The following is a 24592-nucleotide window of genomic DNA, read 5'->3' as shown; positions in this document are numbered from 1 at the left end:
CAAATTATTTTACAGCAAAAAGTGAGAGTGGCTGTCCAAGCTTAACCTTAGTAGCAGCTGGATGATGCTGCAGGACACCGACTCTTAACATCAAAGTACATTTACTGCAGAATTACTTCCAGCAAAGCAAATCCACAATTTTGGCCTGGCAAGGCCAGAGACCAGACCTTAATTCAAAGAAAATGCTGTGGAACGACCTCAAGAGAGTCATTTACTCCAGACATCCCAAGAATATGGTATAACCCACGTATTACATGTTATTTTTACCAATTCTACCAGCACTGTTAACATTCAATGGCAAACGTAAGTGTTAAAAAAATAAACAAAAGATTACAGTTATCTGTTTCTTAATAGTTTCAGCATAATTTGTTTATTTGTTCTTGTGACTTGGGTAGAGACCTCCTCTCATTTTATGTTAAAGAAATGAAGGAAACCAGGTAATCCCAGTTGTTTCACATACTTTTCCTTTCCAAATATGTGGATTCTGAATCACTGTGAAACTTTTTGTAATAACTTATGAGGGTCATTGTAACTTTTGACACCTGACTGTTTAATCAGTGACACTGTGGTGTCTCAGTGTCTGCAGATAGGCTTATGGTGGACTGCACTCACTGAAATTTGTTATGCAGAAAAAAGGTAACTGACCTTATGCTCATTGCACAGATAAATGAGAACTGTCAGCATCACTGTAACTGGATCATATGTAACATAATATTCACAAGGACGGTCTTCAATCAACTCCAAACAGAGTAGCTCAAGGTTAAATATTCTGATGCTGCTGCTGATTTTCTGGCTTTGACGGCATTTGTTCTGCATAAATGTGTCCAAGTTACTGTAAAGCAACATTATTGTTTTGATGTTTTACACATAATACTACTGAATTTGTGAAGTATTTAAAAAAATAACAAAAAACATGTTGAATAATTACTCTTGTGCAAGTAAAAAATCTCCAGGCTTAGGGTACATGTTTTTCTCCATCCCTGTAAGTGTGAATGTCCTGCTGTAGGCTGTCATGATTCATAAATTTCTGGCAATGTACAGTAATTATTCATGACAAGTAACAGCTACTTGTGTGGGTGGGAGCAAATCGAGTCACACTGACATGTTTGAGCAAGCAACTCGTCGGATTTTTCACTCTAGCCACTTCATGGTTTCTATGGTGTAAAAACCGCTTAGTTATTCCCACACAGTGCACGAAGCTTTTCTTCTGAGCTGTTTTGCTGCAAACCTACACGAGGCCACGTGGGAATTGGTGCTTCGGGCTACTTACTGTGTCCCGTGGGCTACTCTAATGCTGGGATTATTTATTTATTTGTTTATTTAGAGTCGCTGTGAGTCTCTAAAGTCCTGCAGAGGCTTAGAACGGAACCAGGGTGATTTTGCCTTCCAAATAAGACTTCGATTCATTACTCTTAAAAATACAGGCTGTTTTTACAGCAGTGGACCTTAAATTAAAGCCCAAAGTATTGCACTTAAGTACATTATTTAACTATTTCGTTTGTATTTCTGCTATGTCATACTTTCGTTTCATTCATGTAAGAATAAAAATAACTTTACAAGCGAAATTTGCGAAATTTACAAGCTACCCAGCATAATGTAAAGTTATTAGAATTAAGTGAGCCAAAACTTATGGTCATCAAAACAGTGTGTGAGGCCATTAAAATATCCTCCATTGTTACCTGCTGCAACATTATGGTCGGCGAACACGTTAACGCATCAATAATCACAATACGTCAGTGGTGCATTATTTTGAAAATCCCTAACGGAAGCAAGGTGAGGGGTAGCTCGAACTTGAGCAGTGTTTTGCTTTGCCTTCTGAAGAAGTGACAGACGATCAGGAGGAGGGAGAAGTTTTTTTTTTTCTAGTTCCTTACCTACCTTCTCCCCTTCATCATGGAGGCTCGGGCACATTTCTCCCGTGAGGAAATCAATAGCACGGTGTGGGAAGTACCGGAGAAATACACACGGCTCAAACAGATCGGGACTGGGGCGTACGGCTCTGTGTGGTGAGTGACATGTCATTTACTCTACGCTGCGTGAACTGTGTTTCGTGTGTGGGACTGGGGTGTGTAGAATTACTGTTGAATCTGAGCCCAGCGCTCGTTACTGTTAGCTTCCTCAGTGCGTGCACGCAGCTTGTTGCGGGCCTGGGTTATATCCTGAACTCGGTGTCAACACTGGTGGAACAGGGTAAGTCGTGAAGCAGTCATAACACCTGACAACTGAAACCAAGGCCAAGGAACGTGAGCTATAGGACATGTGTTCATAACATGCACATTTTAACCCTCTGTGTGCAGCATTAGTGGAGATGTAACCGTTTTAAAGATGGCCACTTTTATGTGTACATGCAGTTTCACACAAGGTGCAGCGATACTTCACGAAAGCCACGTAAAGAGATGCATTTTGCAAGATATTTATGCACAGAACACCTGTGCTTTTGTATATTGGTTCTTATGTCATTTGTCTACATGTTTGTACAAGTATTAGTACACATGGTGCAGAAGTGAAATCATATTTTAGCGATGCACATAAATATAGGGGATCAATAGTCATGAGATGAGCACAGCTTTCAGTGGTTACATGTACTTGTGTTTAAACAAACACATCCAACATTACTCAACAACATTATTGATTCATAGATACCATGTTGTCCCCCCCCCCCCCAGAAGATTAGATATATATAACCAGTGTTAATTTGTTGTGTTTGTTTATTAATGTGAAATGTTCTCACTACATTACAATCCTTTTTTCATTCAAGTCTGTTTTATTGCGATCAGTAATAAATACTGTCTTTGTAGAATGTAACCCACCCACGCCCATTCCCAAAGATAATACACACGAAACAACTTACAGTTGTTCCTGTGCTATCACTGTTTAATTTCATTGCTGTGGTAGACCACACATACTTAAGTCAATCTTAGTCAAAGTAAGTTTTGTTTATTTTCTTAACTGCATTTCATTATCTGTACAATGACATATATTTTTGCACATTGTAGCAACATTCAAAGGATATTTTCATTGCTAAGATGCTGGATGAGATCAGCTGTTTTATTCAGCAAAACATAGCCACTGAGTTAAAGCCAGTTTTGGTGATAGGCCACACACAGTCCCTGGTCAGTTTTTTTTAATCTCATCCCCTTGGAACTTGTTTATAGTTCACTCGTCTGTGTACACGCATCAGTGAAGCATGAAAGAAAAACATTTTGAGAACTTTGGTAAGGGGGAAATGATTTTTTCTTTTCCTCCAAAAGTTAAAAAAAGTGTAATGACAGCCAAACTGGCCTTTGGTGCTTCTGTTGTTAGACCCTGCTGACAATGGTAAGCAATGCATTAAGAACTGTATTGCTGGAGTGATGGTGCAGTAAAGCTTAAAATGGCTGACATTTAAATGAAGCTCTTTGTGAAAAGCTTGGGTCAGCTCATCATTATCTGTAATTTAGGCAAATAGCGCATATTTTAATAAACCATCTTGCAAGAAATTGCGGAGAAGGAACACATCAACACAATTATGGTCATCAGTTTCATTGCTACTATATTTGTGGTTTGTACTGTCTTATGTTTGTCTGGCATAGATCAAAAACTGTATGTGAAGTTGACTAATACCCGACATTAGTGCACCAGTTTTTCCACAACACCATGTACAAGTGATCTGTGTAATTTGTGTTGGTGGATGCAGCTCCAAATAGCCTATAAGGCTTTTCCTCCTACGACTTGGTGCCCTGCAGATCACTACAAACATCACAAGCTGCCAAACATTTACATGTTGATACGCTATAAACCACAACCCCGACTAAGTTAGAGAATGAGTCCCACGTACAGTATCTCCATCAGAGACCCACTGTTGCATAGGATTTCATACAGAGCATCAAACCTCAAAATAGACTGGCCTCTGTCGTATTCTCACTGTTCTGACTTCAAAAGAATGGAATCATAATGAAAGTAGCATACACATGCAGACTCAGAGTGCAAAGATAATGGCCTCTTGTTCCATTATTCACCACAGCTCAGCAATAAACGAGAAGAGCAAAGAGAAAGTGGCCATCAAGAAGCTTCACAGGCCCTTCCAGTCAGAGATCTTCGCTAAGAGAGCCTACAGAGAGCTCAAACTGCTCAAACACATGAAGCATGAAAATGTGAGATATTTCCTCTTTTTTTAACGGACTTGTGTTTTACATATTTTACTTTTCTGTTTGGATTTCCAGTAGCTCAAAAGTTGTAGGTCTCGGATGTGATGATGTCTCTGGTTATGTCATCTTTCTGTTTCTTTCTAACTAGGTGATTGGACTCCTTGATGTGTTTACACCTGCCTCAAGCCTCAGTGACTTCCAGGACTTGTGAGTATTTCTTTACCAGCAAACCCTCAGGTAGAGGCAGGTAACGCCTCTAATTAACTGCAGGTTTGTAGTCACTTGTATACAATGCTGCTGAACCTTTGGGAATATGGTTTTCTGTTTGCTGTTGCGGGTACTTGAAAATAGGTCAGTCTCAGCATGATGAGAAAAACTGTATCAGGCCTGCATTCTCACTTTCTGGACAGAAGCTTAGTTTGTTTGACATATAGTATTTGGAGAGGTTTGAATTCATTTTAATGACCTTAAAGACCTTGAAAATACCTCCTTTACAAAAAAACTTGGTCATGGACAGAAGGTGCAGAGAGTGTATATGAAGGAAAAGACCACTGTCATGTTATATCTGTAAATATGTAGACACGCATAAAATTACACCCACGTGATTGTTGTGCATGCCATTACAAAAGCCCCATTGGCATAATCATTTCTCTATGGGCCTGCCTTTGTGCATGTTGCCTTTGTCATTTTGAAACAGGAAGAACCCTGTTTTCCTAAATATTCCTATATGCTTCAGCATTACGATTTCACTTCACTGCGACTGAGGGGCTCAGAAGACCAGACAGTGTGTGCTTTTGTTGAATAATCCGCTGCACAGTGACATCAAATAGCATATAAGTGAATTGCTCTAAACAGAGGCCAAAATCTATCAATGACTCGAGAACATAAAATCTCAGTTCACCATAAGACCGATCAGTCACTTAACAATATGAAGATTCTGCGTGTTCTTCAGAGAGAGTTGAAAAGAAATCTGTTGTGGATCTCTTTCCCAATCTTATCTTATTGGTCTTTCCACTAAGTGTTAGAGAAACTTGGAGAATAAAAAGCACTAGCTCTGTTAGTTAGTTTAATTTATGTCTTCCGTTGCAGTACGAAGCACAATGAACACTTAAAGTTGTTGCAGCAGCACACTACGAGGAAACAATAAAGAGAGAGTAACCTCTATATTGTTAGCTACATAAACATACACAAGAACCCTACAGCTCCTTAATGAAGGTATGAATAGACATGGATTACAGCTTTTGTGGAAAACATTAGTGTGATGTCTTGTGCCAAAGGAAAATTACAGTCTTGACCGACTGAATTAGTTTTAGACTGTTGAGCGAAGATGATCATTTTACTTACTGTCTCAGTGTCTTTTCACTTTGCTTTTCTCTGTCCCTCTCTTTGTCCCAGCTACCTGGTAATGCCTTACATGTTTACTGACCTGTCAAAGGTGCGAGGTCATCTCTCCGAAGACAAAGTCCAGTTTCTCGTCTACCAGATGCTCTGCGGACTCAGGGTGAGCTGGGGAACCTGACCATTCAGAAGTGTCATAAGAATCTTTCAAGTTTTTCTCATAGATCACTGAATAAGTAAATATTATAATACATATAGGGGAAAAAAACATTATCTACTGTGACTAATTGTAATATATAATGAAAGTATTTCTAGGTATTCAAAATTTTAAAAAAAGAAGTACAGATCAAGCACTGCGAAAATATAATACATTGTTTGCTTTGTGTTAAGTCACACAAAAAAAATCTTATAATAGGGAAGTTTATTTTGAGATAACTTTATGGTTATTACAGTATATATGTGATTGGAAACTTAATTTGGTTAAATCACAATCACATAAAATCAATACATAAATGAAGCATTTTAAAACATAATAACATATCCTAAATAAATGGAATAAACCTTAATAGACACTTTGGATCTTATTTGAATATAAAGTGCCTATTAAACATAATAATATATTACACTGTTAAATCATGTTTGATTTATTTTGGCAAAAATTTACAAATAGACTCTTAAATGTCAAAGTAAAACGAGTAAATTATTATAAATAATAATTAATTTATTCAACATAAAAAAACTAAACATAAGTAATTGCACAAGATTCACCTCTTTTGAACTTACTCACTTAATTCTGTACTGGTGCAGCCACACTAGTCACACTAGCCGTTATCTGGACATCAGTGTTTTTTCGAGAAATGTAGTATAAATAAAGCGGTATCTGGAAGGTTCAGTTTCTGGTGAATCAGTATTCCTGCCAAAAACTACACCATGAAGACAAAAGAACACTTCAACCAATTCAGGTAGCTGTAAATGGCTCCTTGTTCTGTCTCTCTTTTTTTCTGCAGTATATTCACAAGGCTGGAATCATCCACAGGGTAAGTAGTCAGTATGCGGTTTTAGAGAGCTGACATCATAACATTTGGGTATGTTTTCAGGTCTTATTTCTGTTTTGTGTGCAGTTATTTGTACTGCGTGTTATTTTGGCTCAGATTGCAAATACGCATTTCTTCCTGAACTACAGAAGAACATGTAATGTTAGTTTAATTTGTCATTGTTATGGACTCAGATAAACCATGTCCCAACAGGTAGGATAGGTTGACTCACAGATGTCAGACTGCGTGTCTGGAGGTGTTCAGCCACACCCTAAAGCACAGTTTGTGTGTTTGTGTGTATAGTGTGTGTGTGTTCGAAGTAGAGGAAGTTACATCACCATCACGTATATACATAGTTAGGTAAGGTGGGTTTGGTAATCTGAACCTGTGTGTGGCACCATTAATACGCACTGACATTGTTAAGAAAAATAGCAATGCAAGACACATAAAAAGACAAGACACAATAAAATCTGTGGAAATGTGTGTAAAGTAATGCAATAAAATATTCGATGTACTAGAACAGTAATGGTCCCTTTTGTTTTTAAGATTTAAGCGTTTTATAGCATTTTATTACATGTTTTACCTTGGACATATTTATGAACTGTGTTAATTAAGCTTATGGTGGTTGTACTTTGAACATTTGTTAGAGATCACTTGTGTGTTTTTGTGTTCAGATTGGAGAAAACAGTTGTGCACACTCTGACTCAGTCCCCTGTGTTATTAAGTGTTACTGTGCTATTACTGTACTTATTCATAAAGCAGCGAAAGTGTTATCAACACTCACTAACAGACCAATACTTATCACACATTATTGTCACATTATTTTATGAATTGAGCAGTGTTAGGCCACAGGAATTACTGAGTCCCAGTATTTGTTCTGCCCAGTAAAAAACCCTGTAATTTCTTGTTAATCAGTATGTGCAATAAATACTCATCAGTCAGCTCATTTTTGCTTAACAGGATCTCAAGCCGGGAAACTTGGCTGTAAACCAAGACTGTGAACTGAAGGTTTGTATGAGAATTACGATGAAAAAACATGACTTAAATTATAGGGCCGCTGCAGCAGTAAAATATTATTACTTAACAAGTAAAGAAGCATGAAATTAAAGTAGAATATACACACACACACACACCCATAAAGTTGTAATAAAATATTTTCTACATCTTCTAATTGTGACAATGTGATTTATTCTTGATAGATCAAGTGTATGTATCTTCTCAAAACTTTATTCATAAATTCTTCCAAACATATCACATTGAAAATTCACCACAATTTAAAAAAAAAGGAATGTGTCTGAAAACAAAATTATTCATAACTTTACGGGCAACAGTGTATATAGTATATGTAATATTTAAGAAAAAAACGCATGGATTTATTTGCATGGTTGTGTTGCAAGTCGTGTTTTAAATCTCATATGTCTCAGTCTGGCACATGGAAATACATGTATTGGATAATGTTACTGAGGATGTCAAATACAGAACTAAGTACTGAAGTATTATAGGGGAATTTTTCTATGTAGAGTAAATTAAGTGTCTGTCTTCACATGCGGATGTGCATGTAAAAATACACTTTAATCAGATAATTATCATGTTTCCAATTGTCCAGATCCTGGACTTTGGGCTGGCTCGCAGTGCTGATGCCGAGATGACGGGCTACGTGGTGACTCGTTGGTACCGGGCACCTGAGGTCATTCTGAACTGGATGCACTACACCCAGACTGGCAAGACAATCGTAGCTGTTACATATTCTTACCTGCATCCTTTCTGTCACCTCAGTACTCTGTTGGCCTGTCAGTGTTGTTACTGTTTGCTGTTTGTCGTGTGGAAATGAATTTTTTATTTTTACTTTATTTTTTTATTTTTTTTGCTGTGGCTGTGTATGGTACTTTAGAGGTCAGCAGTTTTTATAATCCTGTTGCTGGTGCATGATCCTTAATTTGAGGTTGCATGGTTGTCATTCTGAAAATAAATCTTATTCCCTTAATCTGTGAGCAGTTGACACAGATGGGCCTGACAGCAGCCTGATAGCGCAGAAGCTTGATGACAGAGCTGCCACTGCAATGAAACTGGCTGTGCAGGGTTTATATTTGTTTAGGAGATGGCGTTTTGTTTTTTCATTTTGTAAACAACCTCTACAGGAAGGACTGTAGCACGGAAACAAGCTCTGATTTACACCCTCCATAGGATTGTATTAATCACCAAGTATTCCTCAGTGCATAAACAGCACAAAAGCTTCTGCTCTCTGTTGTGAAAAGGAACTGTACTCTGGCAAAGTTAATGCCACCTTCCTCATTTCAACACTGCTAGTGGTCTGTATTCTGCTTGGATTCTTAGTGATGTCTTCTCTCTGCTGTTTATTCTAGTGGACATCTGGTCTGTCGGCTGTATCATGGCAGAAATGATTAATGGAAAAACCCTTTTCAAAGGGAAAGACTGTATCCTTTAATCGCCCACTTTTGAAGCTTTTATAATGCAAAATAGCAAGACAAAGGTTTTGGAATACAGAAATGGAAATGTACTATTTGACCGCCCCCCCCCCCAAAACTACCACACATTTTTATATCCTCACTATTAAACCACTGCAATGCTAAAGGAAATGGAAAGTTGCTTACACAGTGACAATTTTATTTGATTCTGCGCCAAGTAAAACACAAAAGGCAATTGCAGTATATTACAATAACTTTTTTGCACCCTACTAGGAAATAACACTCACTGCTGCTTCATCAAGAGACCTTATTTCTCTGGTTCGGGGCCTGTTTGGAAACCCTACTCTCTGTGTGGACACTTGCTGATTGAACCACAACGAAATCCCATGTTTTAAAGTCCTTGATTGTAACCCTATCAGACATGGACCAGCTGACTCAGATCATGAAAGTCACTGGAGTGCCTGGGTCGGAGTTCATACAGAAACTGGACAGTGCAGAGGTACGACTAAATGTCATAAATATATTCGTAACTAACTATTTATATCTGGTGACCGTTGTGAGTGGAAGAAGAAAAATCAGGGAATAGCAAATAGTTTCTGATTTCCCCTGAGTGAGAGTAGAAAAAGCCTCATAATCATAAAACTAGTTGGACCACTAAATAATTCTTTGAAACTCATGAATATTAACAAGGTTAGTATCACATTATTACCCATTAGAAGTTGCAGCATACAGCACACTGCATCTAACGGTAATAATATACTGAAGCTTTGCCAATAATGGTAGCAAAATTATAAAGTTTGTCCTGAGGGTGGCACTAGAAGAAAAGTCAAGGTATCAGCATTCAGGATGTTAAGAATATTAACCCTGTGAGTTCAAGGTCAACACAGTGGATCATTAATACGCATGTTGCTTTGGCACAGTTTTTACGCCGGATGTCCTTCCTACTGCAACCCTAGAATTGGGTTTTTACCTGTGGAGACTATTTGTTGTCTAAAAAGGGTCAATCAACATGAAGAGTCATAGTTTGGGCTTGGCTGCATCTCAAACATGCTCACATTTATATTGATCATACTGTATAACACATGATGGTAGCAGCAAAATAAATACAAAGGAGACGGAAACATTTTATTCTGCACATGTACAGAGAAATGCATTAAAACAATTGGGAGGAACTTAACCATGTATCAAGACAACGTGGAAGGTTTTATGTACTTTAAAACTCTGTAACACTAATTTTGCTCACTTAAAATGAATATCAGCTGATATGTGAAAGTATGTCTGCAAAACTGGTACTTCATGACGTTTGTTCGGTATTTATTATTTAATGGATTTTTATTTTTATTTTATTTTTTTGGGTATTTGAAAACAGGCCAAAAGTTATATTAAGTCCCTTCCTCGCTATCCCAGAAAAGACTTCTCAACGTTGTTTCCAAGGGCAAGTGCATCAGGTAAGTTAAGACACTGTAAGAAGCTCTGTCCCTGTAATCTACAAGTTTACATTTTTATTGTACAATAATGCAAAATAACACTTAATAGAATCAGCAGTTACACATTGCTTTTAAAGGCAGACATTACAGAAACCATCCAGGAGGTCCCAACCTGAGGACCTGAGACTGCTGATAAAGAAGGATAAATTTAGAGATGTAATCTGGTCATAGGTCATAAAGAGCTTTAAATTAAATCATCAAGTTTAAATCCAACTTGTAGCCAGTGTAAGGACTCACTTCTTTGTCTCAGTTTGAAGTCTGGATAGTGCATTTTTGTACAATTTGGATCCTGAAGAGTTTTTCTGCAGGTTAAATGGCCATTACAGTCGACTAATTTTAAAGAAATTAGAATATGGCGAGTAGTATGGAAGTTTTTAAAATGTTTTTAAAAATGTTTTATAGGCTAGATTTTCAGATTTTTTTTCAATTTCGTGATGTTTATGTTCGCGCAAATTGTATTATTCAGTACCACTGACTGTTTGCAGGTATAGACCTGCTGGAAAAGATGCTGGTTCTGGATGGAGACGAGAGGCCCACTGCAGAACTGGCTCTGGAGCACCCGTACTTTGACAATCTGAGAGACTCTGACGACTTCCCTGAGCCTTTGCCTTATGACGACAGCCACGATAATGCCACAATGTCACTGGATGAGTGGAAGCGTAAGTCAAAAACAACAGCCAAATATAGAAAATTAAGAGATTATCATAATATGATCAGATACAGATGAGAGTCATGTACATGTTTTTACTTGTGTGTCAGAGTGGATACAAGTAAACAATGAAAAAGGGGTTTTGAGATGATAATGTTGGCCATGTTAAATGTGTTTTTGCTGCACAAACATTCTGTTGCAAGGCTTCTGCTAATGTGGTAGTGAATGATTTGAGTTAAAATGTTATGTAATATGTCTGTAATGACTTTCTGTTTAAATTATTATCGGAGTTGTGAAAAAACTGCATATGAAGAATACTAATGGTGATCCTCCTTTGCATGCAGGATTATGTTTCAAAGAGATGAAAAGCTTTGTGCCATTCCCACGACGGGACTCAAAGAGGAAAAATACCCTGACTATGACTCCTTAACCTGGTGAATACTAGCGCCAACCAAGACAGAATACTACCAATGGTGCCCTTGTATATTCTTACCATGAATTCTCTCTGTTTTTTTTTTTCAGTCTAGGAATGTTTAGAATTTTAATGTGTAGAGAACAGTTTTTTGTTAGTTTTTTATTTGGTTTTGTAATGTGCAATTATTTCCTAAATGTAAATTTCTTTTCATGTTACACATTCCTTAACATTGAAATGTCTTGCAAATATACTGTGACCAAATATCACAGGATTTGCTGTAAAATGCACTGCAGAATTGTTTTCCAATTAAACAGGGAGACAAGAAGTGTTTGAAGATATACTTTATTGCAGTGCTGCCAAAGAGGAATACACCGAAATTTTCTTATCTGACCCATAGCCAAGCAGTATTGTGTTGAAAAGAACATCAATATATGTTGATAATCAGCAGGGTTCCATATTATGTATCAAGTTCACAGTTAGACACGATGTTACGCCCTCATTTTAGTAAATAGTAGCTTTTGAATATGTACATAACTGGGAATATTTTGAGATCATTCATTAGAATTAGGATAATTATTTATTGCATCATCTTTATGAAAAGGGAAGCTGCACTGGATTTCTTGCCGCCAGCCATGTAGTGCCTTTAAAATATGATGCTCGTCTGAGTGCTTGAGTGCACCTGTACATGTGTGCATGTATGTATTTAACTCCACAGCATGTAAATGTGTGTGTACGCTGGTGCCAGTACAGTCAGGTTTCACACTTCTAAGAGCACTGTGTCGAAAGAGATACATTGATTTAAATACTACACATTCAAAGTGCATGAAGCTTTTTGTAAGATAAAAACACACCTGTCATCTGTCAATGATCCTGTTAAATAGCTTGCGCGCGAAAATCATGGCCCAATGACGTCAGTAGGGCGGGATAAACTTGTATCAAACTGCTGTCATTAAGGTAACGCTCAGGCGACCATAAAACGGAAGTGAGGCGTTTTCGCCGTCAAAGTAATTGTGAATACGATTAACTAATGACTCTCTGTCACAATTGAAAATGAATTAACTCAATAATAGTTGTTATATTATTTATATCTTTAGCATTTGTCATAGATCGTGAAAGCATTCGGAATGTATGTTCAAAAAGCACTGCATCACTTCAAAACAACTTAGAAGTGAGCATTGTATTCACTCCTTATGTTAGATCACAGATGCAAAAGGCAGTCATGGACCGTTTACATGCACCTAAGTAATCTTTTTTTACGGGAAATCCGCGTTTACGTGCAGCAGAAGAGTAATCTGATTTATTTTTTATTATAACTATAATGACGGAAAACGCTTCTTTTTGACTTTTCTCTGTCTCTCTCTCTGTGTGTGTTCATGTAACAGCAGGGGGGAGAGAATGGAAAGACACATGAAGCTGATCCGCGACAGTTTGAATTTTAAAAACCCCCGGGGGAAAAGTGACTTATTTAGACATCTACGAGACACTTTGTGTAAATGAAAATTTCTCTCGGATATTATGCGTACTTTGAGGTGAAAATTAGGGGACATTGCCCGGTTAACTTGTTAACGATCTCTGCTTTCATTCATTCTTGTCTGCAGCCTTTTTATGCACATGCGCAGTTGGAGAAAGCCAATTAAAAACCTGGTTACGCGTATACATGGGAGAGTAATCTCCGACAGATATTTACGTGTGGAAACCAGGTTTCTCTAATCCCCTAGTCCATTTTCGGAACCAGCTTCCCCGTATACAGGACAGCTTTCCCGAGAAAGCCGAGTGTAACCTGGTTACAGGTTACAAAATCCTTTACTTATGAAAACGGGTTATTACAGTGAAAAATACTGGTTTAGAACTAAAAATCCTGCATACAAAATGTGGAATTTTACTTATTTCACATTAATTAACATATTACACTATCATAATTATTGATGCATAGTTAAATGATGCTGTTTTGTCAAGTGTTTATGATGATTATTATTTAAATTACTTTATTTATTGAGGTGTTGAATTATTCATTCAAGGATAAATAAAAAGTTATTTTGGGATTGTGCTGTATTTTGTGTATTAATTATATTCCTTAAAAGTAACAGGTAAAGTTATCAAATAGTGGTGGAGTACAAGCAAAATATTTCCCTCGTAATTGTAGTTAAGTAAAATTATTAGTAAAGTAGTAGTAGTAGTAGTAGAATTGGAAATAGGCCAATACATCCCTCAAAATAAATACAGTACTAGTAAATGTACTAATTTACTTTCAACCACTGGGAACACATAATCAAAAACCATTAAAAAAGGTCGAAAGAGCAATATGTAAGACAACACTGAAGAAAACACGGAATTTGACGACAATAAAACACGTTTCGACCAAGAATTATCTAATCGTTGATGGATACCAGTCAATTACAACACATAAATCTCTAATAACAAGTATGGGAATAACTTTGCACCCTCAAAGTATTTTTGCTGTCCTGCTTAGTTCTGCTTAGCTATAGTTTGACACACTTTACTGTGTGTATTAATAACTATCGATCATACACAGGAGAAAACAAGTGCATTTAGCTTTGTTTTCACATTTCACGTAATTGATTTCAGTTGAATGCATTGAAACGTTTCAATAATAATGACTTTATTTTGAAAGGTGTAGCCGGAAGTCCCGTGTTTTTACTTTGGCCAACCGAAGGAGCACTTTGAGCTCCAAATAGCTAGCTAGCCAGCTAGCCGAAGGAGGCTAGTATTTCTCCTCAACAAATTGGGTCGACAGTGAGTTGGTTTTAGATTATTAATGCAGGTATACTATTCATGTTCTCAGTAAACCACTGTGATTGACTGCTTGAGACCCAAACGCTGTATTCTGAAAAAATGATGCGTTATGGCATCGAAATATACCGGGTGTAGTAGCAAAGTGTAGCTGGCTACCAGTCGCTTTTAGCTCCGGGAGTACAGCAAGTTAGGCGGCTGGCTAAGCGACCATTTCTACAGACCCGCCGGCTGTCGAGCGACTTGTGTCAGTCAGTTGCCATAATAGGTAAGATGATTTTCGTATTATACCTTGTGTTTCTTTGTATTACAGTGGTTCAGAACTTTTAAAACAGTTTAACTAACAACGATTCTGCGCCTTGTCAACGTTGAAAATAACATGCTAGCTTACTAGTTACCGTTAGTGTAGCCAGCGTATTAAACTTAGCAAGCAAGCTAACGTTTGCTTCTGAACCTTTATTGTATTAGTATCACAATTCTTTCCCACGCTATTCTCAGATTTACACCTTGAAACACTGCTTTGAATTTACAAAACAACTAATGAGATTCAAATGTTAGTGCAGCTTTCAGCAGGAGTTTTAAGACTGTAAATATGGCTGACATGTTATTCGGAATAAGGACACTGATCTGTTGATCTTAAAAAGTATTGGCTCCCTAGTGGCTCAATCAAACGTCCTCAAAGCCGATTGGCTGTTTCTGTTCTGTTCTGTTCTGTTCTGTTCTGTTGTGACTAGGTCCTGATAGTAGTTGCCAACAGATAAAATGTCGAGAATAATCTACAGATTATTTTTCTCTCTTTGCAACTTGCTTCTTGAGAGCCAAGAGTAACCCTCAGCATGACATTTGTTTAGATGTCAATACACTGGTCTGTGCTTATCTGCTGGCATTAAGAGTTTTGTGAGTTGAGGTTTGTTTAGAAATGTTGACACTGCAGATAATGCTGACTATATCTATACCTAATGATACTTATGCAGTAAAATATCACCATGCTAAATATATTTTTAATATTGGGAAGTTGGAAACGCTTCATCCTGTTACAAGGGAAGTAGAGTTTGCTTAATTCTTTTAAATATTATATAATGAAACCAGAGAATGGAAAGTTGTTGGAGCACCAAAGAATCCATATAGCCAGATATAAATAAGTTAAATAACAATTTAAGAAAAGCAGACAATAACAAATATTATCACTGTAAAAGCCAAAAAGCTGCTCAGAGCGACTCGTTGAGGAATACAACTCAAAACGTTTTGTCTGGGATTTGGTATTGATAAGAATAAGTGCGAGCAATCACTGTTGCAATCGCCAGTGTCCTGAACAAATGTCGGGTTATACAGAGCTCCTCCTGAAATCCAGAAAAATAAAGTGCTTGTTTTTGCTGTTGCAAAATTACAAGTGCATCACCTCTCTTGTGTTCTTTTTTGACAATTCCATATAAATACTGACACACCCCTCTAGACCACTGAGACAGTATTTTCTTAGACCCCGTTTCTTCTTTTTTGTTATGAACATCTAATACAAAGACATTTAAAAATGTCTTGCCATTGTTACTAAAAAGACAGACTGTAATTGTACTTGGATTTTAGAGGGCTAAAAATGGCATAACAGCTGCAGCTGCTGCAGCATCATCAAATGCTTATTCTTGTAAAATATAAATATGTAGTTTTGTGTTGATTGCTATTTAAACTCTGACACTACAGATTTCTTATTATTTTGTTTCTTATATACCCAACAGGAGGGAAAGTGTGATCAGTGGTCTATGAGGAAGCCACGTCGAAAAGGCCAGGTGGCCGAAGGAGGTGGGGCAGCTGTGAAAAAGTCCAATGGGGTAGTTTGTGGGCGTGGGGGTGCGCGCCAGCGGTCGCCATCCCCATACAGCCTCAAAGCATCTCCAAGCAGAGAAACTCTGACCTATGCACAGTCACAGAAGGTGGTGGAGGTGGAACTAGATGGTAGGCTTCACCGTATTTCTATTCTTGACCCCTTGGAGGTCATTACTGAAAATGAGTTGATGGCTCAGGACATTAGTGAGTGTAACAGCAACAAGGAAAATAGTGAGCACTCACCACCTCCCACTAGCAGTGCCCAAACAATCCACAAACCTATTACACCACGTGGCCGCAGGAAAGACTCAAAATGTTCATCTATGAAGTCTCCACCACCCTCCAAGAACCATTGCGCCAGTTCTCTTCCACAAACACCTGAAAAGTTGCATGCATCAACTCATCATCTCACAGCACTTCCCGAACCCAAGTTTCGAGTGCTAGAAACCTTCACTCCAGTGGAGGCGCCGCCACTGCCTACAGCATATTACCGTTACATTGAACGATCAGCTGAGGAGCAGGAAACTCAGGCAGAGTATGACATGGATGAAGAGGACACTGCTTGGTTGGATATGGTCAATGCTGGCCGGACGTCTGAGGGTTACTCTGTTGTGTCGCAAGATACCTTTGAGCTGCTGGTGGACCGGCTTGAGGAAGAGGCGTACCGGGAGGCCCGCAGCCGGGCAACCTCTCAGAACACTATTGACGATGATGCCTTCTGCTGTGTGTGCCTGGATGATGAGTGCCTCAACAGCAATGTCATCCTCTTTTGTGACTCTTGCAACCTGGCTGTACACCAGGAGTGTTATGGAGTACCCTATATTCCCGAGGGACAGTGGCTGTGCCGCTGCTGCCTCCAGTCTCCTCAGAACCCTGTTGACTGTGTTTTATGTCCCAACCGTGGTGGTGCCTTCAAACAAACAAGTGAGGGCCGTTGGGCGCATGTGGTCTGTGCCATCTGGATCCCTGAAGTCTGCTTTGCCAACACAGTGTTTCTGGAACCGGTGGAAGGGGTCAGTAACATTCCCCCAGCACGTTGGAAACTGACCTGCTACCTGTGCAAGCAGAAGAACCGTGGTGCTTCGATTCAGTGCCACAAGGCCAACTGTTACACAGCGTTTCATGTCACATGTGCTCAGCGTGCTGGCCTATTTATGAAGATTGATCCTGTGCGAGAGACAAACATCAACGGGACCACATTCTCTGTTAAGAAGACAGCTTTCTGTGAGGCCCATTCACCACCAGGACAAGAAACTGGCTCAGATGAGGAGAGTGACGGAAGAGTGGTGGGGAGCAGAGGGAGGGCTAGTAGAGGACAAAGTGCCTACACAGAGGGTCCGACAACACCGAAAAAAGGGAGAAACTCTGATGATGCCAAGACAGATAAAAAGAAGGGGAAAAAGAACACAGTCGGACAGGCTGCTTCACCACAATTGATAGTACCTCAGATACCCACAAGCAGGTTAGATTCTCAACTATTTTCAATTAAATATCAAATTACGTGCTTCTGTTTTTGTTTCGTAAAAAAATAAACACAGTTTAGAGGGTTTTCATTTTATCTTTAACCAACTTGATCACACAAATGTCTTTTCAAAAGCAACTTTTTTTTAACACTTTACATATTTGGTGGTGCATGAGTATAAGCCAAAAAGAAATACTATTGTGTTGATGTCTGCACTGGTCATATTGACCATACAGCTGACCTGCATTTTCTCTGTTGTACAGGCTCAATATCATTTGCAAAGGTATCCTCCTCCAGAGGAAAAACCAGTTCATTCAGAGGCTGCATAGCTACTGGTTATTGAAACGTCAGTCAAGAAACGGTGTGCCGCTGGTCCGGCGTTTACACACGAACATCCAATCCCAAAGGAGCCCTGAACAGGTCAGAGCAAGTTGAAGTGTAGCTGTGACTCGTTTTGATTTTTGTGATGTTTTTGGTTATTGTCACCCCTGTTAATTTAAAAAAATGCATTGATTTCTTTTAGATACATATTTGGTTCAGTTTGTACAATGGAATATTTTGTTGTTTTTTGTAGCCTGAGGTGGATGAAAAGGTTTCTGCTGCAAGGGAAGCACTAAGATACTGGCAGAAACTTCGGCATGATCTTGAAAAGGCAAGGCTGCTAGTGGAGCTCATCCGCAAGAGGGAAAAACTTAAACGCGAACAGGTAACAAATAAAGGACGAGCCTCCCATGCTCGCTTGCTTGTTTGTTTAAAATTTACAGTATACCTTTTGAATGCATAAGCTTTATTGTCTAGAGTACAGGATTTATCTACAGATCTAAAGTATATAGAAATTGCAACTATTAAAAAATGTAAGTCGTCATTAAATGTAGTCTGAGATGTTTTGAAATTGTCACACTTTTCTTAGCTTTTACTATCGAAAGTGTACACGGACATTTTAGCGGCATTTCCAGGATGAAAACATAGTGCTTTACCTTATTTATTAAGATAAAGTCCCCTATCAGATGCATATCCTCTAACAAATGCAGGTCAGAGTTCACCAGGCAGCACTGGAGATGCAGTTGACCCCGATGTTGATACTGCTCCGCTCCACTCTGGACCAGCTACAGGAGAAGGACACAGCCCAGATCTTTTTACAGCCAGTGGACATAAAAGAGGTCGGACATTTCACTGTCAAAACACTGACACCAGATCCATGCAGACAGTTTATATAGAGATGAAAAGTGATCGCTGGTTGCAGGAGTGTTTTCTCTATTCTGTATTCCCATTTCAGAAATGTCTTGAAAACACATGCTCTGTTTTAATAAACGAGGAACACAGGAGTCTATCAGCAAATCTAAAGAGTCTTCCTGCTTACCACTAGTTCCCATTATTTCATATCAGTTTCTAGAGTTTTGTCTGGTATTTTAAGGTACAGTTGTAAATGCTACCCAGACGTGTTTTTAGTGAGTCATAGTTTGAGTTTAATCAAATCTCTCCTGAAACCTACAGTTAGAAATGATTCATACACAAAACAATGTGCACATCAGGATACATTGCAAACAGTAAAAAAAAAAAAAAAACACAAAAAATAAATAAATCTTGAACTAATTTGTCATTACATTCTTAATTGGTTAAAATTTTGGAATTCCATCATCAGGTCCCAGACTACCTGGAGTTTATCAGCAAGCCCATGGACTTTTCAACCATGCGTACTAAGCTGGACAATCATGCCTACCGCTCAGTGGTTGACCTGGAGGCTGACTTCAACCTTATGGTGTCCAACTGCCTCCTCTACAACTCCAAGGACACTATGTTTCACCGAGCAGCACTGCGACTTCGAGACTTGGGGGGGGCCATACTGCGTCATGCACAGCGTCAGGCCTCCAACACTGGCTTAGACATAGAAACTGGCATGCACCTTGCAGAGTCACCACAGAAAAGAGACTTTTACAGCTGCTCTTGGGAAGATGGTAAAGTATTACAGTGATGATACTTGAGAACACACACGTGCACATCTTTAATACTTTAGATGGCAGACTGGTGGTGTTACTAATATACAGCAGCACTGTTGCATAATTATTTAGTATTTTGTATCTGTGTTTTGCATCTTATTTCTAAAGCTCTGCAACAACAGTACCCCAATAGTTAGTATCTAATGGCAGGTTCAATGTAAAAAAAAAAAGTTGGTATAAAACTAAATTTGTTATCTATTCATGGATTATAAACAGCATGCTAACTTTACTGTAAGCTTAACTGCATTTCGTAATGCCCAGTTGACAGTGTGCTGGACCCAGACAATCGGCTTCATATGACAGTGGAGGAACAGCTGAAAGAGCTGTTAGAAAAGCTGGACTTTGTCACCTCCATGCGATGTAGTGGCGCCCGAACTCGACGAATCCGCCTGCTGCGTCGGGAGATTAACAACATCCGGTACAGGCAGGGCCAACCTCCCCGCCACAGCCTTCACAATGGACATTTTAAAGAAGATGACGAGGATGAAGATGATGACGATGATGAAGATGACGAAGACAACAAAGACCCCAAGGCAGAGAATGGCCTATCGTCTTCAGAAAAAGGTGGGTGGTGAAAAAGCAGAGGCATTTCAACAGTATGAAATTGCCAATGCATTTAAACACTTTTTTTTTTTTCAATGACACCAGTTGTGAACATGAGCTAACGGAACATTGTCCTCAGGTAATTGAGCCAGGGTCCCCCCCACGCACCAACCCCAACCACCCCACTGTCTCCAGTCTAGTAAGTAGGGGCCCACAGAGTCTTGTTAGCCATGGCTGCCTCACAACTCCTCTCTCCCAGTGCACTCTATGTCTGCACCTCTTTTATACATCACTCTCATGGACTCACCACTCTCATGGCCACACATGCAGTCATGTCATATCATTCCACTTCTGAGTCCAAGCTAGTCCAGTCTTCTTGTACAGGAGGGCGGCAGAACACCTGTGATTTGTGTCAGTTGATTCATAAATTAGTGCCATGTTACCGTGTTGCTGGTGTACAGTTGTGAGAGCAAAGTTCTTTATTCACTTGTCTTAATACAGTCCTCCATTTCTACAGAATACCTCAACTCTCTTTGGACTGTAGAATAGGCTGTTAGAATAAGATGTAAATCATTATGAAGTGACCATTTTCAAGTGTGAATATTACACCACCACATCACAATACATACTAAATGGGCATTTATTTCCCATAAATTCTAAGTGAAACGGAATTTCATTTTGCTCTTCTGGTTTTCCAGAAGACCTCAAATCTGCTTCACCACCAACACTGGAACCTACAGGACCGGCTCCCCCTCCGAGACAAGGGGACACCCCTCTTGACCCTCCTACCCTGCGGCCAATCACGGGGGAGTCCAAGTCTCCCAGCTGGCCCTGCAAGCGCCTAAAGATGGACAGTGACCTCTCAGACAGCACCGCAGAGGAAATTCATTGCAAAAAAGCACAGGAGCAACTTCCCATTTTGCACAGTGAAGGGCAGGCTGTGGCCAACGGCTTGTCAGAACACAGCAATCCCCGACAACTTTCTACTGGGGGGGTTGGACGACGAACCTCTGTGTTATTCAAGAAGGCCAAAAACGGAGCCAAGCTGTTCAGAGACAGAGACAATTCATTATTGAATGGAAAGGGGCTGCAGGTCGAGAATACAAGCAACACTAAAGAACCCAACTCCACAGCTAGCACCCCATCTCTGACACCTTTGTGCACTCCATCAAAGACCCCACACAAAAGCCCAGGACCCCCCACCCTCAAAAAACAGTGGACCCTGAGTCACGACACATGCTCAGATGGTGAGCTAGAAAGGACACAGAGTCATACGCTGGAAAGTGGTGAGCAGCTTTATTTCCCGCCCACTCAGGGTGTGTGTTAGAGCAGACTGCTCTTGGCAGTGATGCACATAGGATGATGTTTGGACTATGCTAACTTTACATTTACGTTTATTAGCTATCAGTTAACACAGTCACCTTACAAAAAATGGCAATGGTGGCCAGCAACAGCAATGTGGACAGAAGTATCAGTGCAGTTGTATATCTCAGATTTATACACATTAAATTCTGTGTGGATTTTGGATGTTCACCCACTGTTTGCATGGGTGTCCTCCAGTTTCCTAACAGTCCATAGACTTGCATGTTAGGCTACGTGGTGACTCTAAATTACCCATAGGTGTGAATGTTATAGAGATAATCTGGTGACCTGTCCAGGGTGTTACCTGCCGTTCACCTAATGAGTGCTTATGTCAATGGATGGATGGAAATTTTATTTATTTTTTTGCTATCATACACCCTTTTTATCTATTTATCTTTCCTGTGACATGAGGAAGCAAAGTGTGCTACCTGATCACTACATCAGAAACTCTTTATGTCCTCCCCAGTTTACATGATTATCAAAAAACCTTTCACAGAATCCCATTATGCATGCACCACCCCAGTGCTCATTGTCTGTGATTAAGGGGAGCTGTGCATCTCCCCACTGATTGTTTTGACTATATAGATATAACTTGGAGTCAAAGTGTAAGTGTTTCTGTAGTGTAGCCGTCCTCTTTTTTCCGTTCTCCTGGTATTGGTATTTCAGCAGATGTTCTGTTTTCAGGACTGACCAATGGCTTCAGCAAGCACAAGGACGAAGGCTCCGACTCTGAGTACAGTTCCTTCCCAGTCCTACACAAAGAGATGTAAGACGTGTTGCATCTGTTGTCCTTGCTTGCGCTTGGTTTGATTTTAGTAACTGATATTAAAATATCCCTTCTTACAGTAGCTCGCCACCCAAACGAAGCCTCGGGAAACCAGCTCTTTCTAAAGTTCCATTCCTCGATATTGTCAACGGTGACTCAGATTACACTGGTACATTTCTTTTTTGTGTGTGTGTGTTAATTTTGGCAGAGGAATTGAAACTTGATGTCATTGTACCCGCATACTGCTCCATAAACTGAAGTTCCCTTCTGTGAAAAACCAAATAATCTTGCAGCATGTACTTTATCTGTCCAAACTGACAACCCTTGCATATAGCCAGTTGAAATGCCTCAATCTGATTTTTTTTTGGGTATGGATTTTTCATAGCTGAGAATGCTGTCTACTGTTGTTTCACAGGGAACAGCAGCCAATTATCTGAAGATGAGACAGAGCTGGAGCCCCTTGATTTGGTTTGGGCCAAGTGTCGTGGATATCCCTCCTATCCTGCCCTGGTAATCCGTCATTTAAAATTGTATAAATAATATGAGCAGTCAGCAGCGGATCGCTTTTACCAAACCCACATCTGAGAGTTAATGCTAGTAAGAATACCCTGTGATTATTTGCATTTTGAATGTGTAATAGTGCAGTGCTAAGAACAGACCATATACCCTTGTTAATTATATCTGTTCAGATCATCGACCCAGAGATGCCCGAGGAGGGCCTGTTGCACAACGGGGTGCCCATCCCTGTCCCACCCAAAGACGTCCTCCGTCTGGGGGAGCAGAGGCAGGAGGAGACCAATGAGAGGCTCTACCTGGTGCTTTTCTTTGACAATAAGCGGACCTGGTGAGTTTCAAACAGAAAGTTGTTTCTCAAATGAAATGGCATTATAACATCTTTTATTAAACAACAAACAATATATATCACAAACCAGTCTAAAGCAGAGCAAGCGGGGATTATTAGTCCTTTTTAATGTCAGCTAACAGTTTAATTTGTGTCTACTACTGTAGGCAGTGGCTTCCACGTGAAAAGGTGACACCTCTGGGTGTAGACGACACAGCAGACAAGCTGCGGCTAATTGAGGGCCGCAAGACCAGCATCCGCAAGTCTGTGCAGATGGCTTATGATCGTGCCATGATTCACCAGAGCAGAGTCACCCATAGCCACGGCTTTGTGGCCTCTAACTACCTGTAGAGGGTGACAGTGAGCCTTGTGTGCACCCACAGTCAGCCACTATGCATTTCTCTTACAGCAGCAGGTAGGCCAAGTCCTACTCGGAGTTGAATTTGTATTCACACTGTGGTCTGTAGAAGTTGCCAAGGCAGCACAGAGTCCTGGATTGTGGTTCCTTACCAAACCACTAATGTCTGACACAGAGCAATGGTGTATGCCTTCCCTTGTCAGTATCAAAGAGGATGTGAATTAAGTTACCTTTAGGTCCCATGTTGCTGCAGTCAGTAAGCAGGTATCTGCTTACTTGCATCTAGATTTGTTGAAGTTTTATGTCTAGATAAAGTGTAAAAGAATTCCCCTCTATTTTCTATAATGCTACTGCCAAGGAATCAAATTGTCAGGAAAGAGATTTGACATATTTATATGAACCACAGAAGACAAATGAATGGATCACTGCCATCTTTTATACAATAGCTTTTTTACATTTTAATCTTTTACAAAGACACTTGTATATTATAAAGGCACATTTTGTGTACATATGTATGTGTATTATCAAACTTGGTTTAATTTAATGTTGCTATTTTTAAAATGCGTATTTCAATCAACCCACAAGGGCCAAAATGAGGCTGTGTATATTTGTGAAGATAAAATGATTCCCGACTTGCTGCAGTGTACTTAGCTTGTCTTTGATGTAATTTCATTGTGCTCTGTATATGTGTGTAACCATTAAGAGCACAGAGTACAATGAGCCGTTGTTCTTTATATTTGAATTCTCTTTTTGATACAGGGAGAAATAATTTATTTATGGAAGACAGAATTATAGAAATAAAGCTATATTGGTTAAAGTTGAGAATTACATTTTATTTAAAACAACTGGAGTGAAGTTTTAGGATCAAACAGCCAGCGTTTTAACAGATGGGCTCACGTTACCCCAAACCAACTGTCATTATTCACTGTTAACCCTCAGAAGACTATTTATTGTCAAGAGCCCAATTTTATTAAATGGATAAATACACCTTTATAAGCTTGTACTATCTGCATATTTTACTTGCTCACCAAATATTTTGTCTGAACCAGTATTTCCACTTTTTGGGAAATAAACGCTCAATCAAAAACTTTTTGGAATACTTAAAATTGCGTCGTCGTTTTTTTACTTGTTATAAAACAAAGAGGGAGGAAAAATCTCATCCTTGTATTTTTTTGAAGATCCCTGTGAAGGATGCAGGTTCAGAATCTGTCCAGAAGT

The 24592-nt window shown here is 39.4% G+C and overlaps 2 protein-coding genes across 6 annotated transcripts; both read left to right on the top strand.

The window, feature by feature from the left end:
• The first annotated feature begins 1784 nt into the window (after positions 1 to 1784).
• On the top strand, positions 1785 to 11801 carry mapk13 (mitogen-activated protein kinase 13). Its single transcript, XM_067527837.1, has 12 exons — positions 1785 to 2006; positions 4004 to 4133; positions 4276 to 4334; positions 5523 to 5628; positions 6473 to 6502; positions 7460 to 7507; positions 8106 to 8220; positions 8863 to 8934; positions 9345 to 9424; positions 10295 to 10373; positions 10898 to 11071; positions 11406 to 11801. Exons 1-12 carry the CDS (start codon positions 1894 to 1896, stop codon positions 11489 to 11491), a joined length of 1092 nt encoding a protein of 363 aa, XP_067383938.1. The 5' UTR covers positions 1785 to 1893; the 3' UTR covers positions 11492 to 11801.
• A 2355-nt stretch (positions 11802 to 14156) lies between these two features.
• Positions 14157 to 24011, top strand: brpf3b (bromodomain and PHD finger containing, 3b). 5 transcript variants are annotated; one of them, XM_067527824.1, is made up of 13 exons: positions 14158 to 14495; positions 15958 to 17507; positions 17771 to 17927; positions 18082 to 18213; positions 18539 to 18667; positions 19150 to 19462; positions 19766 to 20068; positions 20749 to 21333; positions 22094 to 22175; positions 22256 to 22344; positions 22591 to 22685; positions 22865 to 23019; positions 23184 to 24011. In XM_067527824.1, the coding sequence occupies exons 2-13, from the start codon at positions 15982 to 15984 to the stop codon at positions 23365 to 23367; spliced, it is 3750 nt and encodes a 1249-aa protein (XP_067383925.1). In that variant the 5' UTR covers positions 14158 to 14495; positions 15958 to 15981; the 3' UTR covers positions 23368 to 24011. The 5 variants fall into 5 exon arrangements, 4 of the variants coding, with proteins under 4 accessions (XP_067383928.1, XP_067383925.1, XP_067383926.1 ...); XM_067527823.1 differs by having other exon boundaries at positions 14159 to 14495; positions 20746 to 21333; XR_010916409.1 differs by lacking the exon at positions 23184 to 24011 and having other exon boundaries at positions 20746 to 21333; positions 22591 to 22772; positions 22865 to 23006.
• Positions 24012 to 24592: the final 581 nt, after the last annotated feature.

This window comes from Channa argus, chromosome 13 (assembly GCF_033026475.1).
Source record: "Channa argus isolate prfri chromosome 13, Channa argus male v1.0, whole genome shotgun sequence".
NCBI lineage: Eukaryota > Metazoa > Chordata > Actinopteri > Anabantiformes > Channidae > Channa > Channa argus.
The sequence above is the reverse complement of the archived record's forward strand: the minus strand, read 5'-3'. Positions and strand labels throughout refer to the sequence as shown.